Raw genomic sequence first — 17,076 nt, 5'->3', positions numbered from 1 at the left:
AGGCCTAAACCTTGAACAATATTTCTTAATAGGTATGAACCTTTTAGTAGCTTCCACGATTAATTCCTTGAATGCTTCCCACTTAGAATTTACTGTTGGTAACATTGTCAGTTGATCCCACTGTACAGAAACTAAAAACTGTCGGAGACCACTGTACTCGCCTTTACGGAAGCAAAAACCCTTTCCTTTACCCCTGATAGTAGTTAAATCTTTAAGTAAATCCCACGTCAGTACACTGTGATCACTGCCACCTAGTGGTTCTTTTATCTGCAAATTCCTAATACATGAATGATCACTGCTGATAACCAGATCAAGAGTATTACTTTCTCTGGTTGCCTCTCGAACATGCTGCTGCAGAGAAACAATCATCCACAAAAGTCTGACTAGTGTGTGAGTGCCCAATCCACAAATTCCAGTCAATATCTGGGAAGTTAAAATCCCCCATTATAAGACATTCCGATTTACTAGCCCACTCTATTTCTCTGTACAATTGTTCATTGTACTCATTCAAGTCATTAGGCCTATAAAGAACTCTTTGCTGTTTTTCTTTGCATCCTTTACCAAAGATTTCTTGTAATCTGTCTTTGCCTACTTAACCTCCTTTGTGACTTGATTACAAGCTATTTTATATGTGCCATAGGTTTCTGTGTCGCCTGATAATTTATATGCATCCCATACGTTTTTCTTCTCTGCCACAAGCCTCATTAATTCATCTGACATCCATTTAGGCCTAAAGATTGAACTGTATTTCTTGTATAGATTAATTCGTGTGAAAAGCCTAGTAGTCTCCAAGATTAAATCCCTGAAGGCTTCCCATTTATAATTCAATGTTGGTAATATCATCATCAGTTGATCCACTGTATTGAATTTAAAAACTGTCTGAGACTCCTGTAGTCACCTTTACGAAAGCAAAAGCCATTCCATTTACCATTGATGGTAGTTACATCTTTAAGTAAATCCCACATCAACACAGTGTAATCACTCTTACCCAGTGGTTCTTTTATCTGTAAATTTTTAATGCATGAATAATCACTGCTGATTATCATATCAAGAGTATTTCTCTCTCTGGTTGCCTCTCGAACATGTTGCTATAGAAAGTACCAATTTCACAGTTTACCAATCCATCGACCACATCTATTTGTAGTAACCTATGTTTAGTCTCTAGAGCAAAGTTTTTTATTTAGTGCTTTATTTTTTTTATTGCTTCCACAAATATTAGCAACTAATTATTGTATTCATTTCCTGGACACCTGACAATAAACATGAAAGTGGCATAGGCATAAATAAATGTAATTTGAACAGAATCATTACTCTGCCTTCTGGCTGAGAATTCATCGCAAATTTTAAAACAAATCTGACAATTGATATTTTTGAATTTACAGATGCCAAACGTTGAAGAATGGTGAGGGCACTTTCTCAGTGGTTAATTAGCAAATTAGGTTTAAACTATAGTAATCAAGAGATTACACTGTAGCCCTGTAAAATCAAAACTACTGACTCATTGGCATCTGCCCTGGGATGACAAAAATAAAGTTGAAAAATTAGATAAAGTTACATTTTTCTCTATTTGGACAACCTTTAATTCTAGCATAAATTATGATCTAGATAATTTTGGTCTGGGGAACATTGTTTGTATTATTATATTAATATATTATTTTATTGTTCTTTAGGGATGAAGCAGATGACGATGATGACGATTCTGCTTTTCTTCCTGCTGATACAGCTCCCACGTCTCATCAGCTTAACCTTCCAATAATAACTCCGGTACAATATCAGATGTTTCCTGTGAAGTCTAGAGCTGCAGTTCAGCGAAGAGCTACTGTTAGTGGAGCATCGCCCACAGTTTTACGTCCACCGGTGAGCATAGAAGAATTAGTTGCTCCACTTGGAAAAAAGAAGGATAATATTGCTAGGAGTATCTCTCATGATCCCTCAAGGCATGGTGATTCTTCTGAAAATGGATTGAAACTGATTGTTGAAAGTCTAGATACTATTAAATCTGAGGATTTTGAAGAAAATACTGCAATTTCAGGAACGAAACAAAATGGAAGCATGGAAGCAACTTTTAGTCACTTGTATAGCTGTCCATTACCAACAGTTAGTCTTGGAAATGGAACTGAAAATTTGCAGGCCTGTGAACAAAATACCAACCTTTCTAGAGCTGATATTATACTTCCTGTTCAAGAAGAAGAGTACACTATTTTGGAAAACAAATGTTTGGGTTGTATTGATGAAACTTCTCAGGGAAATCTTGAAATTAAAAAAAACTGATACAGATGACAAGTGTAAAATTAGTAAACAACATTATCAAGAGGAAGGAAAGGTTTCAGCTAATGGTGAAAAATGGTAAGAAATGGCATATATAACACTAGTGTTATTTCCATCAATTATCATAACCTTAGTTTTATAGGAAATATTGGAGGACTGTTAAATTTTTAGGTCTCAGAAGATTTAAATTCTTTCAAGGTTCAGCATTCAGGTGCATAAGATATTTGTCATTTATCCTGCGACTGATCATCTCCAACCAGAAAAAATATAGTGCAAAAAATTATTGCACATTTTAATTGGATATAAACTTTAAATTATTCACTTTGTGAATAAAGTTTAACAAACTTATGATAGTTGCATTTCATAAAAAGTTCAATTTTTTTAAGTGATTCTGGTAATCTGAATTTACATTTAAGCAAATTGATAGATTTATATAAAAATAATATTTAAATATAAATACTTGTGTATTTTTATTATTATGACTAACATCTCTGATTAATGTCCAGCAGTAGTTTCTACCATATTTGAATTCCATCTTCTCCTGATTATCATATATCTCCTGATTAAACCTTTTTGCCATGTTCATCACTAAAAGTACCCAATTCAGATTTAAAAAAAAATCTAATGTGAATACTTTAAATCTGTCTTTAAGGATATATATTGCAGCCCATTTCTGCAAAGGCATGTGCAGCATTTCTTTAACAATATCACCATAATTTTCTGTTCTAAAATTTTCTAAGAAATTAGCAATGATAGGCCATTTCAAACAATCTTTTGAAACAGAGCTAGCTCATCCATCCTTCTGGTGCCAAGTATTGGCACGTAGTCGTCATAGGGTATCATGGTGGACAACTCGCATGGTGAGATCAGCAAAAGAGTGACTGTACAAGAAAAGCCTCCGATTATGTGGGCTATAGAGCTTGGCAACCAGCCACATCAGAGGTGAGCTCATTGAGGTTTATAAGGCTCTGAGAGGGATTAGTAAAATGAATGAAAGTGGAATTTTCACTATTGTAAAGAATTCCAGAACTAGGGGCCAAAAATTCAAATTACAAGAGGTTAAGACTAGATAGTAGGAAGTTTTCTTTTAGCCACCAAATTAGTTGATTGCTGGAACAAGTGCCTTTGCAGGTAGCTGAAGCTGACAGTTTGAATAAATTCAAAGGTCAGCTGGATGAGTGACCTGTGCGAGGAGGCAGGCATTTAATTTGTATTTCTAATATTTTTTTGCCAGTGCAACAAAAGCCTGTGACTTTCTTGTGCTGTGTGGCAAATACTACTTGCTATAATAAGTTTGAACATCATATAGAATGTTTCAATGTGCTACTCTAAAAAAAAAAAAAAATATATATATATATATATATATATATATATAGAATTGGATTTTAGGTTCAGGGTTGCAAATTTTTTGTTACTGAATTTTGGTGAATTCAGGTCTCTAAAAAATGACTCCATTGAATCCTGTGAGTCAATGGTGATATTTGGAAGTTTTGATCCATAAATTGTTCCAATCATCACTTGGTTTTTCATGGTCCTTTGGGTGTCCAAGGTAGCTGTCACTTAAGCAGCATTGATTGAATGGCAGTTCTCACACTGTGCAGTTGAATTCTGCACAGTGTGAGAACTGTGCAGAATGCTTTGACTTGGAAGAAAATCCAGATATATAAATCAAACATAAATACAGTAAAACTCTATATAACAACTCCCCGCCCAAAGGAATGGGAAAAACGGTTGTTATATTGGAAGGGTGTGATATCGATTGTTCATAAAATAGCATTAGGTTAATGAGAAATTGGCCTGGACACAGGATGTTATAATGTGTGGGATGTTAAAAAGAGGGTTGCTATGAAGTGCTTTATCTTCCTTAGCTTTCTCCACTATCAGAATTGCAAATGATATGGATGAATGCATACCCTATAACTGTTCTCTCAACAACAGAAAGCATGCACTCTCTCTCTCTCTCTCTCTCTCTCTCTCTCTCGTCTCTCTCTCTCTCTCTCTCTCTCTCTCTCTCTCTCTCTCTGTGTGTCTTCAGCAGCATGCATGTGAATTGCAATATACATGACGAGTCCAGCTTTTATGCTCTCTAACCGTGTATCCAAAGTATACTGCATAAAAAAAAAATAATAATATAATGTTTTCTGTTTGTACTCTGGGGTGGCCACATAGTCAGAGAAGTTTATAAAATAGAGAGAGAGAGATAAGAGCTTCACTACATTTAGCAATCACATGAGCTAGAACCACCGTTATCTCAAATGTGTGTACTACTGTATCCTCACATTTGAATATTCTGCTACCACAGCCTGTGTGTGGCGCCTCTGTAGCCAGGGGGAAAGGAGCAGCAGTGCGTAGCACACGCTTCTTGATTAGACCTGGGTTCGAACCCGTCACCACCAAATACGGAGGATGCAGAAAGGTCAGGGAACGACCACCACATATCCCGGAGCAATATGGCCTTAGTTGCTAATGCTCCTAAAAAAAAAAAAAAAAAAAGCCAAACCAAAGCCTGTGTGCCTCCATCATTGCAGTAAACACTTATTTGCAGATTCCAGTCATTTTTCTCATACATCTATAACAAAATAAATCAATTATTAACATATTTTGTTCACATAGCATGAACTACCTAACTGTTTCTGCAGTGCCGTATAGAACAGATAAACAAAGATAAAAACTAATGTACAAGCAGTAATGCCCACCATATATATATATAAATATATATATATATATACAATATTTATTTATTTTATTATATTTTAACTTTTGTCATTATTTAAATATAATTCAGTGGTAGTAATGGGTTGATATGCTAATTAAGCAGCACCTGTGCCGCCATCTATTTTCCTTTTTCTTCTATATAAGCTGGTTCAGCTTACATTATGTCAGTGGTGTGGTTCTGCTTTAGAGTGCTGTCTGTTCTATAATTTATTTTTCGCTGCATGAGGACCACCACTGTGCAAATCCTCTGCATTGGTGGATCGATCGGAGGAGAAAGGGTGGTTTGGTTCTTAGATCTTTTTGCCTTTGCGATGATTTGTATAGCAATTGAAATGCAGCGATTCCATGACCATTATTGGCCTTGTGGTCCTCTGTCGATATGAGGCATAATGGTCAGTCTATTATTTTGATTTTATTTTATTTTATTTTGATATTGTTATCTTTTAGTAGTACCTTTAACCCTTTTTGGTGATATTTCACGTCTTTCGGAACTGGTACCTTTCGAGGGGGGGGGACCGCTAAATTATTATGTAATTGGCATTATTTTAAATTTTATATCCGTTTTATTAATTGGATTTAAAGTTCTAAATTATATAGGGGTTTTTCGGCTACCGTTTATGTCTTACTCTCCCTTTCCCGTTCGGTCGTTTTATTTAGGGTTATTTTTATGTTAATTTTCGCTCTACAGTTTTTGCGATACTACTGGCTTATGTTTTATTTTATTTTAAAATATTGGATATATTTTGGCTTCATATGGAGGATTTGCATGTTGCTGCCTCTAATGAATGCTCAATATTTATTTATTTATTTATTTTATTATATTTTAACTTTTGTCATTATTTAAATATATATATATATAAGATAGCCAACCAGATATGAGGTAACAGTTTTATGACCATTTAGTGCATGACATTCTTTCTTTTAAGTGATATTTGGCATTACATTAACTCATAACTATATGCTTGATACTCTCCAAGCTGATTTTTTTTTTTTTTTTTTGCAGAAAAAAATTACAAATGTACTTAAAGAAATGGTGGATGATTGAAACATTTTGAGAAATTCTTTTATGATTGCAGCATAGAAATAGGTTGAAATCATTTCTTGTTATGAGATGATCAACATTATAGTGTTATTGTGAACTTTATGATCAATATATTTTATATAAATTTATTTCCTTTTTTTGATGCAGACATTTGGAATAATCTTGGAATGCATACTGAAAAAAGTGGAGAAAGGAACACTTTATGCAGACCATATAGCCATTCTAATTTGTATAAACGTATTTTAAAATTGGCAAAGAAGGGGGATTTTACTGTTTTGTTTAATTAATTGATTTAACTGCTAATAATAATACAACCATTAAAAATGTGTGTTTTTGCCCCTGTGTCTAAAATTTAAGTTTTTTACTGTTACTCTGTCATAATGTTGACCCTTTGCAAACATTCAGTTATTTGGTAATGCTGGTTTAACAGCAAGCTAACATATTAGGTGATCATCATCATTATTATTATTGGCCACTGTTATGCATGAGAAGAATTACATTAAAAAAAAATTGCAATCTACAATAGATTTGTAGCATAGCAAAGACCACTATGTTAACAAAACATAACAACATTCCTAAAGGCATACTTTTAATTTTCCCAGTTAGCCACATCCTTATATTTGTTCTGATCACCAATCTTTCAACTGATGTACAAAGAATATGCATGTTTAGTAATACTATTCAGTAATACTACTGTAGTAATATGTAGTAATACTACTACATGCATAGCAGAAGTTGTCAGTGATTCAGACATTTCCTTTGCTTCTGCTTAAACATTTTAACAATACAGTGCCAAGCAGAACAGAGAAGAAACAAATAATATTGAAGCATTAGCCCTAGTTAATACAAATTAGACAATTCAAACACACTAAATGCCAGACCATATCTTGACACTTACTAGTGTCTGGTGCCTGGATAAACACAAACAACCATCCCTATATGTGCTCTCCACAGCACTACTTTCCCACATGTATAAATTCCTGCCTTTTGTGTATATCTACATGATCAGAAAACAGATCCTCATTTTATTATTATGTTCTTTCTTCAAATTCCTTAACTTTTGAATATATTATGACTAGTATTGGCAGTATTAATATTAGCATTAGTAGAGGCATATGATGCAAGAAAGCAAGATTATACAGCATCAGCCAAAAAAAAAAAAAAAAAAACCTTCCCATTTCACATATCAATTTGCTTTAAAAGTTTGTCCTTCCTTGAATTTATTTAAGCTGTCAACTTCCACAACTACAGATGGAGGTTTGTTCCAGCAATCAACTACCCACTGGCTAAAGGCAAATTTCCGCACATCTATTCCACAATTGTCTTTCCTCAATTTCAGTTTATGCTCCTCAAGTTTGAAATCTGAGCAAGATGAAGAATCCCATCAGCATTGAGCCTGCTGAATCCATTCAAGGCCTTATACACTTCAGTCAAATCACCTCACAGGTTCCTTATCTCCAGATGCTGCAATTTGCAGAACTTAAGGCTTTCTTGGTAAGAGCACCCTTTGTTGCCCTTCTATGTACTTATTCTAGCAACCCTACATCCTAAAATGAGGCTACCAGACCTGTACGCAGTACTCAAGTTGTGGACTGACCATTGCCTTATACAAAGGGATAATCACCTCCTTATCCCTGCTCACAAAATTCCTGTATATCATTGACAAGACCCCATGACTTACTCTGGCAGCCTGTCTGCACTGCTCAGAAAACTTCATATCTGACTGCACAATTACCCCCAGGTCTCTTTCATTCTCCACTATGCTGAGTGTAACACCACACAGTTGGTACATTTCTCTGGGGTTACTGCTACCCATATTCAGTATTTTGCATTTGTCAATGTTAAACTTCAGTTGCCACTGTTCAGCCCATCTCCCCAACTTTTCTAGATCCTCTTGCAGTAGCATACTGTCATTACTGTTATTAAAAACCCTGTCACCCTTTGTATCATATGCAAACTTCGACATTAAGCTTGATATACTTTCATCAGTATCATTGATAAATACACAAAATAACAATGGGCCCAACACCGAACTCTGGGGGTCACCACTATTAACATTAGTCCACAAAGAGCAGTGTCCATTGATTACCACTGTCTGTCTTCTCCAACCCAACCATCCATTGTAGCAACTTGCCCTTAATGCCATACTGCTCCAATTTGTACAGTAGTCTACCATTTACAACAGTATCAAATGTTTTCCTGAAATCCAAGTACAGCAGACTCTCGATTTACCGCGACACTTAGACTCCAAATAAAATAAAAAAAAATTTTAAAAATCAACCAGAAATCATAAAATTTAAGTAATAACTAGAATAAGTATAAACAGACGTTTTGCAAGTCATGAATAAGTTGTAAAAAAAAAGAGACCAAATGTTTAGTTGGTTTTAGTGGGTTGTGTCGATTGTTGTGTTCCACTGCACCACAAAAGGACAAATTTTGTTTCGTTATTTATGTCAGGGATGTCGGATTTTTTTTTTTTATAGTAACTTTTTTTTTTGTTTAGAAATTGCAAAAATGATGGGCAAACGCAGGAGTTGTGCTTTCAATCAAACAAAAACTTGAAATTATTCAGAAGTTTGAAAACGGTGCATCTGTTAAATCTCTAAGGAACCATTATAATGTTGGTGACCAAATCATACGCAATATTGTAAAAAATAAAGGGAGGCATCATATTGGACAAGCGGTAATGTGTGGTAAGTTTTTTCGTTTTTTATCTATCGCCATACTTTTTTTACGTAGGTTGCCGAACATTATTCAATACAGTAACTCCCCGACTTGCGTAGCTTTGGACTTACGTTACGTTGTTTATATATATTTTTTTTATATGACTGAAGATTTCAGTGAGGGGGACACACATTTCACCTAATAACCTAAAAACCCACAGAATTCCAGCTATCGGTATTATCGCAAATGCAATAGGATCGAGTTTACAATGGGTTGCGCTAACAGAAAAGCCCAATAACCTGGAATGTGCAAATTGTTTTTATTGTTTTATGGTAGTGACCTCCAGAAATGTGCTTTAGTAAAATGTGAGCTCGCATGGGGTGATGATAGTGAGTTTTTGTGCTCTATGGAGTTCTTTTCAGAAAATTTAATTTTGACTTATCATCGTGCTGACTAAGAAAATAAGTGACAGCGGTACTATCAAGAAAAGAAAAGTGATCAAGTTGGATCAGAAAATTAAAATAATAAGGATGTATGAAAATGGCCAAACATTAACAAGTATTAGCATGGAATTCAGATTTGTCAGTGGCAACGGTGAACACAAAGGAGAAAGACAGAATACGAGAAGCGGCGAAGTGATCGGCATCACTGAAGTCAACTATAATAACCAGGGCTGCAAAATACAGTTTTTACAGTACAATAACATGTGTTTTTTCTTCCTTTTATGGTTTTTCTTTTTTTTTCCTTATGTGCCACTCTGGCTACTTCACCGCTGTCCCCAGATAAAGTTTTTAATTGAACTAATTAAAAATATATAACTATTTTTCTTCATTCTTCTGAGGATATTACGTAGTTTTTGTAATTTTGACATATCAGGGATATAGTAGCAATATTTTATTAGTCATTCCCGAGTTACGTAAAACTCGACTTATTGGATACCGCATTGTAGTATCCAATAAAATTGGATACTACAATGTGGTGGTAATAACAGGTCTGTAATTACTCATGTAACACTTTGATCCGGCTTTGTGAAGAATTGGAGATACATTTGCATATCTCCAGTCCTTGGGGACTTCCCCTGAGTCCAAGGGTTTGCTTACTTCCTTTGCCACCTCCTTTAATATAACAGGATAGATCCTGTCCACCCAAGGTGCCTTTCTTATGTTTAATTTCAACAATTTCTACTCCTCCATTTTGCTCTCAGTTATTACAGAATCGTTTAACTCCCTGTTAGAGTTTGATAAATATCTGGCCCTCTCCTTCTTGAATAACTCCTCGTGTGAATGTAGATACAAAATACTAATTTAGTTTGGCAGCTATCTGAGAATGATCATCTACACTCAAACCTTTGATATCAAGGTTTGAGTCTTTGCTGTTTTTCATTCCATCCTTTGCCAAAGATTTCTCATAATCTGTCTTTGCTTGCCTTAAACTCCTTTGTGACTTGATTACAGACTAGCTCTATATACCATAATCTTCTGTGTCACCTGATAATTTATATGCATCCCATGCATTTTTCTTCTCTGCCACAATCTCATTAGTTCATCTGACATCCATCTAGGCCTAAACCTAGAACAGTAATTCTTAGTTGGAACAAAAAGCCTAGTAGCTTCCAAGATTACTTCCTTGAATACTTCACATTTAGAATTTGCTTTTGGTAACATCATCAGTTGGTCCTGATGTATAGAATTTAAAAAATCTCTGAGACCACTGCAGTCACCTTTATGAAAGCAAAAACCCTTCCCCTGATGGTAGTTAAATCTTTAAGTAAATCCCACATCAGTGATCACTGCCACCTAGTGGTTCCTTTATCTGTAAATTCTTAATGCATGAATAATCACTGCTGATAATCAGATCAAGAGTATTACTCCCTCTAGTTGCCCCCCCCTCTAACATGCTGCTATAGAAAACAATCATCCAATAAATCCACAGGAGCCTTTCTAGTGTGCGAGTGACCAACCCACAACTTCCAGTCAACATCTGGGAAGTTAAAATTCCCCATTATAAGACATTCTGATTTACTGGTCCATTCTATTTCTCTGTATAATTCTTCACTGTACTCATCACAGTCCTTAGGCCTATAGCAAACTCTTACCCTAATTTTTGCTTTCACAGTGCTTATATCACACCAAACTGACTCAACATTGCAGTGTCTGTCTGTCAACTTGATGCACTTCCTTAGATTGTGTTTCTTAACTAATAGCATAACCCCTCCTCCCTTCCTACACGCTTCTTGATTAGACCGGGGTTCGAGCCCGTCACCACCAGATACGGAGGATGCGGAAAGACCACCGCATATTCCCGGAGCAATATGGCCTTAGTTGCTAATGCTCTTTTAAAAAAAAAAAAAAAAAAAACCAAACCTCCCTTCCTATCCTTTCTGTACATGTGCTCCCCAAATTCCAATTCTGCATTCCTTATATATGTGTTACATCACGTCTCTGATATCCTTACAAGATCTGCCTTTGATGTATTGACCAGCACTTCAAATTCACGAACTTTATTTACTGTACTCCTAGCATTGGTGTACATGCAAATATACATGCACCTGTTCTTACTCTTAGTTACTCTAGCACAGCCCATGTATTTACTTGTTTCATGACCACCAGCATTTTCTGAAATTCCCAGCAACTTGCTTTCCGGGTTGCTGCTCATTCCAATAGAAGCAGTGCAAGAATCATTTCCATCTCTGCCTGCGGCTACTGTTAATCTATTAGTCTGTGAATCCTCCAAGCTAGCAGTTTTCCGACCCACTTAGCATCGCCTCGATAGTATCAGCAAATATTTTTTCACTCTTTCTATTTAAGTGCATCCAATCCCTGTAGAAAGCAGTCTCTCCTGTTAGCAAGCACAGACCACGCTGAAATAAATTCTACCCCATGAACCTTGCACTGTCTCTCCAGGGCCGAATTGATTGACAAGCCTGTCATCATATACTCCCTCCGATCATGTCTGGGCAAGATTGCAAATTTAACCCTAACTCGCGATTTTTTTTTTTCAACATTGACCTGTACTTGTTAAGTAAATACGCAGATCTCCTACACTTATGTCATTAGTGCTGTGTACAACAATATCACCTTATTGCTATACTTTATCAAAATTCACTTCAGTTAAGCTGTACTTATAATGATTTCCTGTTCCTTTAGTTCCACCTCCCCCTTCCCCCAAGGAAATATAATTAACAGATCTATAGAGGTGAATTATCTTTATAAAGAAGTCTAATATTTCATAATTATCTCTTGGATAACAAGAAGTATCCAATTAAAATTTATGGTAATGAAAAATTTAACTGAAGATTGTGTGAATGGCATAGGGTGGATAGACAATTAATGTTAAAGTATTTTTATTTAAAAACACTTAACTCTGCATAATAAACTGACAGAATTGTAGTTTATTGGTTCCAAATTGCCAACAGCTAGGTAATCCTGACCTAAATTCAACAATACTAATTGTCACATTGTATTAGTTTTGTCATCACGTAAAGTAGAACAGGTTTTAGTTGTGTGTTTTTGGCACCTCCGTAGCCAGGTGGGCAGGAGCAGCAGTGCATAGCACACACTTCTTGATTAGACCAGGGTTCGAGCCCATGACCACCAAATACGGAGGATGCAGAAAGGTCAGGGAATGACCACCACATATCCCCTGAGCAATATGGCCTTAGTTGCTAATGCTCCTAAAAACCAAAAAATAACAAATATAAGTTGTGTGTTTTGATAGTGGATCCCAGACAGTTTCCGAAGCATCATTAGATTTAGGGCAAGATTATCTAACTATTTGCAACTTATTTTACAGTAATTGTACTGCACGGGTTAAATAAATAATAATTTAATCAGTGTATCAGCTGGAGTTGTATTTTTAGTACTTTTTCAGAAGTTTGCAACAAGAATGGAATAAATCTGTAGAAGAAAAATACCGCGGTAATTATCATTTAGTACATTTGAAAAATCAACCTATGATATTGTGATACATCAGTCAAAAAATTATATCTATAATGTTTGAATCATTGTTTAATTAAAAAAGCTTGTATTTTCAGAGCTTACAAAATGAAACCTTTTTTGAAATTAGTCATTCTAGTTGTAGGATCGAAACCTGTAATGTCATTAGACAGTTTTATCGGGCAAATGGTTGATTCTATAACAAGACATTGGTTTTTTTAGAACAAGGAAATATAAGGAAGAAAGGACATAAGTATTTTCCTTTGCGTTTATCTTTCATGTTTATGGAAGATATGAAACAGGATCTGGAAAGGTTGAACAGATGGGCTGAGAGGTGGCAAATGAAGTTTAACATTGACAAATGTAAAGTACTACATATGGGAAACAGTAACCCCAGAGCAACGTATCAACTCTGCGGTACTACACTGACAGTGGTGGAGAATGAAAAGGACCTGGGGGTAATTGTGCAGGCAGATATGAAGTTCTCTGAGCAGTGCAGACGAGCTGCAAGAGTAGCTCATGGTGTCTTGTCAATGATATACAGGAATTTTTCTAGCAGGGATAAGGAGGTGATTATTCCCTTGTATAAGGCAATGGTTAGGCCACATCTTGAGTACTGTATACAGGTCTGGAGGCCTCATTTCAAGAAGGATGTAGAGCTGCTGGAACGGGTACAGAGAAGGGCAACAAGATTAGTGAATGGAACAAAGAGTTGCTCTTACGAAGAAAGGCTTACATTTTGCAAATTACAGAGTCTGGAGATAGGCACCGGCGAGGTGATCTGATAGAGGTGTATAAGGCTTTGAATGGTTTGAGCATGCTCAATGCCAATGGGATTCTTCATCTTGCTCAGAATAATTAGCTCAGAGGGCATAAATTCAAATTGAGGAAGGACGAATGTCGGATAGATGTGCGGAAATTTGCCTTTGGCCAGCGGGTGGTTGGTTGGTGGAACCGACTTCCATCACTTGTTGTTGAAGTTGATAGCCTAAACAAATTTAAGGCTCAACTGGACAGGTATTTCGAGCGAACGGAAGGGTGAAATGGGAGTGGTGTTTTTTTTTTTTTTTTTGTTTTTTTTTTTTTGGCTGATGCTGAATAAGCTTGCTTTCTTGCATCATATGCCTCTACTAATGCTAATGTTGTGAGGCCACTGCCCTGATTTACTGCCAAATAAGCAGCATATTTTTAAATAGTTGCCTAGTTTTCAGATGCTACCTAACCATCCATTGGTAAGGTGCCAGTCAGCACTTATCTTTTTTAGTGAAGTATTACCGTATTTCCCCATGTATAAGATGCACCTTAATTTTGGGGCCCGAAATTTGAAGAAAAAAAAATGTATTACAGAAAGTTATTGAACTCAAGTTTTATTCATCATAAAATTCATACACCTCCTCATAACTTGAATTCAGCACTGTACGAAAATCTTTTCTGAGCTATTGCTGGGCAGAATGTGGCAAAACGTAACCTAATATACCGGTAACACGTGCGAAACAATGAGTGCAAAGACAACAAGCGTGAAAAAGCGGGAAATGCAAGTAAAAAAAAAAAAAATCTGCAACCGCTGTATAAGACGCACTCAGTTTTTTGACCCCAAATTTTTCGAAAAAAGGTGTCTCTTATACATGGGGAAATATGGTACTTATTTGTATTGTATTATTGAGGCAACAAGGCCCCATGCTAGTGAGGGCCTTTTGTTCTATTCTTTCATGTGTTTACTTTAAAAAAAAAAGTTTTGGGAATTGTCTTTGTTCTATTCTTTCATGTGTTTACTTTAAAAAAAAAAAAAAGTTTTGGGAATGGTCTAGAATAGTCTATAACCAGCTGGCAGCACTTGCAAGCAAATTTCAAAAAAAAAAAAAAAAAAAAAAAATGCCACTGTATCTGCAGACATCTACATTGTGTATCAGTTTATTCTTATTTTGTGGAAAATTTCCATTTTGACAAGTAGGATCAAGATCACTGGTTTTGGTCTGAACTAGTGCTTTTGATGTTGGGTGAGCACAACTACTGTTTGGACAGAATGGCTACTTCTTTTCTTTGTTTGTTTATAAAACTAAAGCTGAAAATACTGAAGTCAATCAAATATATATATATATATTTTTTCTCTTCTAGATATAAAAAATTTATGTCATGGAACTGTGTCACAAGAGGAAAAGAAACCAAAAATGACTTGTCCATGGGAAGGATCTGATACAATATTTCAAGGACGAAGACCTAGTGCTCATGATATTACAAATGAAATTGCAGGAAGTAGGACAATGGATGATCAACCAATATTGACAAAGGTTACAAAACTGCCATCACTTGATACTGAGGTGCATGACATGCATTTCCAAAGCTTAGCTTGTTTCTGCATGTATTTGCTCTAACTTTGGAGCATCAGTATTAACATTGCATTTTAATATATTTTTTTCATTACAGTGGCTTAAGTTTTGCTTAATATTATTTTTAATTTAAGTAAAAGCTTTTTACTTTAAAAAAATGTAATTTAACTTGAATTTTATGATACATAATTATTGAAAGAAAAGGTCATTCATATGTAATTATTAAATTGTCCTTGTTTATTTTTTTCTATATTTCTTATAACTTTTTTACTAATCTCTCTGTCTCTGCATGTTGTGGGTTTAGTGCCATGTTTTATTGCTTTTCTTATAAGTTAAGTTATAATAGTGGCAGTTTCCTGTAATGGCAGCAGCAGTAATAAGTAAATATGTAGTCAAATTATTTTTTTAATAGTCAAAGCTATTTGAGCCTCCTAAACTACACTATGAGTATAACTATCATATTTGCTGACTCATATTTGTAGACTGGATTCCTCTTGTTTAGATGTCAGCAAAACTATACAAATTAAAACAAATTAATATAAAAACAAAACCTAGGATGTTAGGCTCACTGCATCACTGATGCAGTGAGCCTAACACACAGAACATCCCTATTAACAACCACCTAAAATTCAATACCTGCAACAACCATCTATGCCAAATTTGCCCACACATGAATACTAAACACAGCACAAATGCTCATGCCCCAACATTCTGCCACACCAGTGGGGTGGTCTACCTCATCAACTGTACAGAATGTGATGCCAAATACAGTGGTCAAACTGGTGGTGAATTAGACATCAGAATCAATGTACATAGATCTCACATAAAAAATTTCGTCAACCAAAAAGACATGGAAATATTACACTTCCAAACACACTGCTTTAACAATATCTCCATCACTATCCTAGCCATAGAGAATAACCACACAACTAGGCTAGAGATAGAAAACATCAGCATACTAAAACATAAAACACTATATCCACACAGACTTCTTAACAGCAAATTTTACGGACACTGCTCTACCAGCAATATACAAGACACCTGTGTCTACAATCTATTTCAGATGGTTAAAAACCCCATATCTAAACCTAAAAAAGCTGATAGTACCAACAAAAAAAACTCGCACCAGTAACATAACTGGCAGCTTTACGGATATGCTGGTATCCTGGGATACTCCTAATATACATATCAAACATATTCATAACTTCATCTTCGGATTAAAACATAGCAAAATCAAAGCATTAGCCAAACTCAACACTGCCTATAACCACAACAACTCTCACCTACACCACCTTCTCAAAGACATCTTTAAATTCCTGATTGGTAACAATACCACGGCCACCAACGAATACATTAGTATCAAATTCAATAACGCAACTATGGATCACATCTACTTAAACAAACTCATCAATAAATACACAGATTATCTACCTATTAGCAACGCACACATCTGCACCAGATTCTATTACAACAAACCTTTCGGTCTTTCCGTCTGCAACTACAAGCAGACCGCATGTAATTTAGATAAGAGTAATGCCGAGGCCGAATTAGGAATAGCATATACAGCCTCAGTATTGCGCGTACATGGATAAATACCACAAACACATCATCACAGGAGATCTCAATATCATAGACCACCCACAATTACGCAAATTGCTATCTTACGGCTTCAAATTCAGACCTATCACCATCAGCACCATCAACAACACTAAAAAGAATAATAAACAACTACGCGATGATCTTATGTTTTTGCCTAAAATTATCATATAAACATCACATACCTATAGAGGCATTCCATATCTGGCTAACTCGCACTTACTTAGCCATCGAAAAACAGATACTTTCAATGCACTACAAACCTATACCCACCAAATGTTTCGATCTAACCACTATTAAGCAACATCTAACCAAACTACAAAAAAGTTCATCATAACCACAATAGACAAAGCCTCCAATAACTACAGCATCATATGCAAAAAATTCTACACGGCTACACTATTAAACGAACTAAACAATAGCCATACATAAAAAGCTAAAACTAACTAATACTAACACCAAATTCCCCTATTTATACTGCATACGAAAATTCCACAAATCACCGATTGGTTTCAGATTTATCACCTCA

At 35.5% G+C, this 17,076-nt stretch overlaps 1 protein-coding gene across 1 annotated transcript in view; it reads left to right on the top strand.

Moving 5' to 3' along the window:
• Positions 1 to 17,076, top strand: part of cnk (connector enhancer of ksr) — a 327,711-nt gene that overhangs the window by 149,833 nt on the left and 160,802 nt on the right. The window contains exons 10-11 of the mRNA XM_090389913.1: positions 1,671 to 2,269; positions 14,740 to 14,942. Of these exons, the coding sequence (XP_090246039.1) occupies positions 1,671 to 2,269; positions 14,740 to 14,942 (802 nt within the window). The remainder of the gene's footprint in view (positions 1 to 1,670; positions 2,270 to 14,739; positions 14,943 to 17,076) is intronic.

This window comes from Mastigoproctus giganteus, chromosome 1 (genome assembly GCF_048544385.1).
Source record: "Mastigoproctus giganteus isolate SK-2022 chromosome 1, ASM4854438v1, whole genome shotgun sequence".
Classification (NCBI taxonomy): Eukaryota; Metazoa; Arthropoda; class Arachnida; order Uropygi; family Thelyphonidae; genus Mastigoproctus; species Mastigoproctus giganteus.
The sequence above is the reverse complement of the archived record's forward strand: the minus strand, read 5'-3'. Positions and strand labels throughout refer to the sequence as shown.